General features: G+C 36.8%; 1 protein-coding gene across 1 annotated transcript in view; it reads left to right on the top strand.

Annotated features, from left to right (window-relative positions):
* VMP1 (vacuole membrane protein 1) overlaps positions 1-1,696 on the top strand; it is a 152,169-nt gene that overhangs the window by 120,188 nt on the left and 30,285 nt on the right. Inside the window, exon 9 of the mRNA XM_011953771.1 lies at positions 942-1,058. Within this exon, the coding sequence (XP_011809161.1) occupies positions 942-1,058 (117 nt within the window). The remainder of the gene's footprint in view (positions 1-941; positions 1,059-1,696) is intronic.

The raw sequence follows: 1,696 nt of genomic DNA, 5'->3' as shown, positions 1-1,696 counted from the left end.
ATCCGGCCACTGCACTCCAGCCCGGGCGACAGAGCAAGACTCCGTCTCAAAAAAAATAAATAAATAAAATAAATTAATTGGCTTATTAATGGTTCAGCCAACAGCCACAAGGTCAGAGTACTTTCTGTAGGAGAAGAATGGATGAAGTGCTCAGAAATAGCTTATGGCTTCTTTGCATTTTTACATGAAACGTCTTTTAGCATTCTTAAAATGTGGGAATGTTTGAAAAAGGTATTTGTTGTGAATCACTTCTTTGTCTGGGACTGAGTATTCAAAACATCTGAATCTGTGTACTCTCATATTTCCACACTTGATCTTCTTTCTAAATTGTATCACATGACCCTCAGACTTGGTGTCCCATAAAATAAAATACAAATTATTAATATTTCACATTGAGAATAACAGCGCATCCACCGGTAACTGTATTTGAGAATTTATTAGAATGTTTTTTAATGATATGAGTGCTTTCCAAATAATGTTCACATTTCAAGCTAAAGATTTTAGAACCCTCACTGCTGAAACAATCTTAAGGCTGTTTCTTCACTCATACCTCACCTTAGAAAACAGCCACCAAATAGCTAGGAATCAACTGAATGGGATTAAATTCCTGCAGGTCCACTTACTTTATCCATCCAGTTCTCATGTGATGGGTGCACACACAAACACACACACAGTGCCTTAGCCATGAGTAATATAAGCAAAAGGACACCTTGGTTTGCTGTGAGCAGATTGAACACCTAAGGTGAATATGAGACCCAGTTCTAGACATGTTAGAATGTTTCCCTAACCTCCTTTTGAACAATCCAGTACTGATCAAGTTGCTTTGTAGTGTTGCTTTGCAGTGTAAGCAGGCTAAAAGCAGAATACCACATATCAGTGGATGATAAAATTAAATTGTTCTTTGGATTATAATATGGAAGTCCTTCTTTTTCTCTTTATAGATTCCAAATCCTCTATTTGATCTGGCTGGAATAACGTGTGGACACTTTCTGGTACCTTTTTGGACCTTCTTTGGTGCAACCCTAATTGGAAAAGCAATAATAAAAATGCATATCCAGGTAATTATACCCCCGATTAACTGCCTAATGATGATGAACCCATTACAAGACAATGAAACATGCTCATTCCTAAGTGAATTATTTAGTTACTGTTTCTGCTTCTTTTGGTTGGTAGCTTACTTAGGTAATAAAGCATAGAATGTCATTTGGAATTAGCGATCTCCTTGTTTTCTTTCTTTTCTTCTTTCTTCATCCTTCCCTTCCTTCCTTCTTTCCTTCCTTTCTCTCTTTCTTTATTTTTTGCCCCGTGAAACTATTTATCCAGGACTTTTACCAAACAAAAATAGTGTTTGTGTGCAGAAAGATGCACATCATTTTTATATACACAGCCCAAAAAATGTAGTTTTTGTTTTGTTTTGTTTTGTTTTGTTTTACCAACCAGAAGCTGAGAGAATATTGCCATTCACTAATTCTTACTTTCTTTCACATACTCTATATATAGAGAGTATGTGAAGCAGTTCCTCCCATGGCACCAATATTCTTTACCAAAAAACAACCAGACGTTAGTGTGGGAGGAGAATGAGGAAGAAGAGGGTCTCTGAAGAGGCAAAGAGATGTAGGTTGTGGTCAGAGAAGTGAGAATCTGCTAGTCCTCTCAAAGCCACTCTTTTTTTTTTTTTTTTGAGACAGAGTCTCGC

This window comes from Colobus angolensis, unplaced genomic scaffold (assembly GCF_000951035.1).
Source record: "Colobus angolensis palliatus isolate OR3802 unplaced genomic scaffold, Cang.pa_1.0 Scaffold37, whole genome shotgun sequence".
Classification (NCBI taxonomy): domain Eukaryota; kingdom Metazoa; phylum Chordata; class Mammalia; order Primates; family Cercopithecidae; genus Colobus; species Colobus angolensis.
This window is presented reverse-complemented; position numbering and strand designations above follow the sequence as displayed.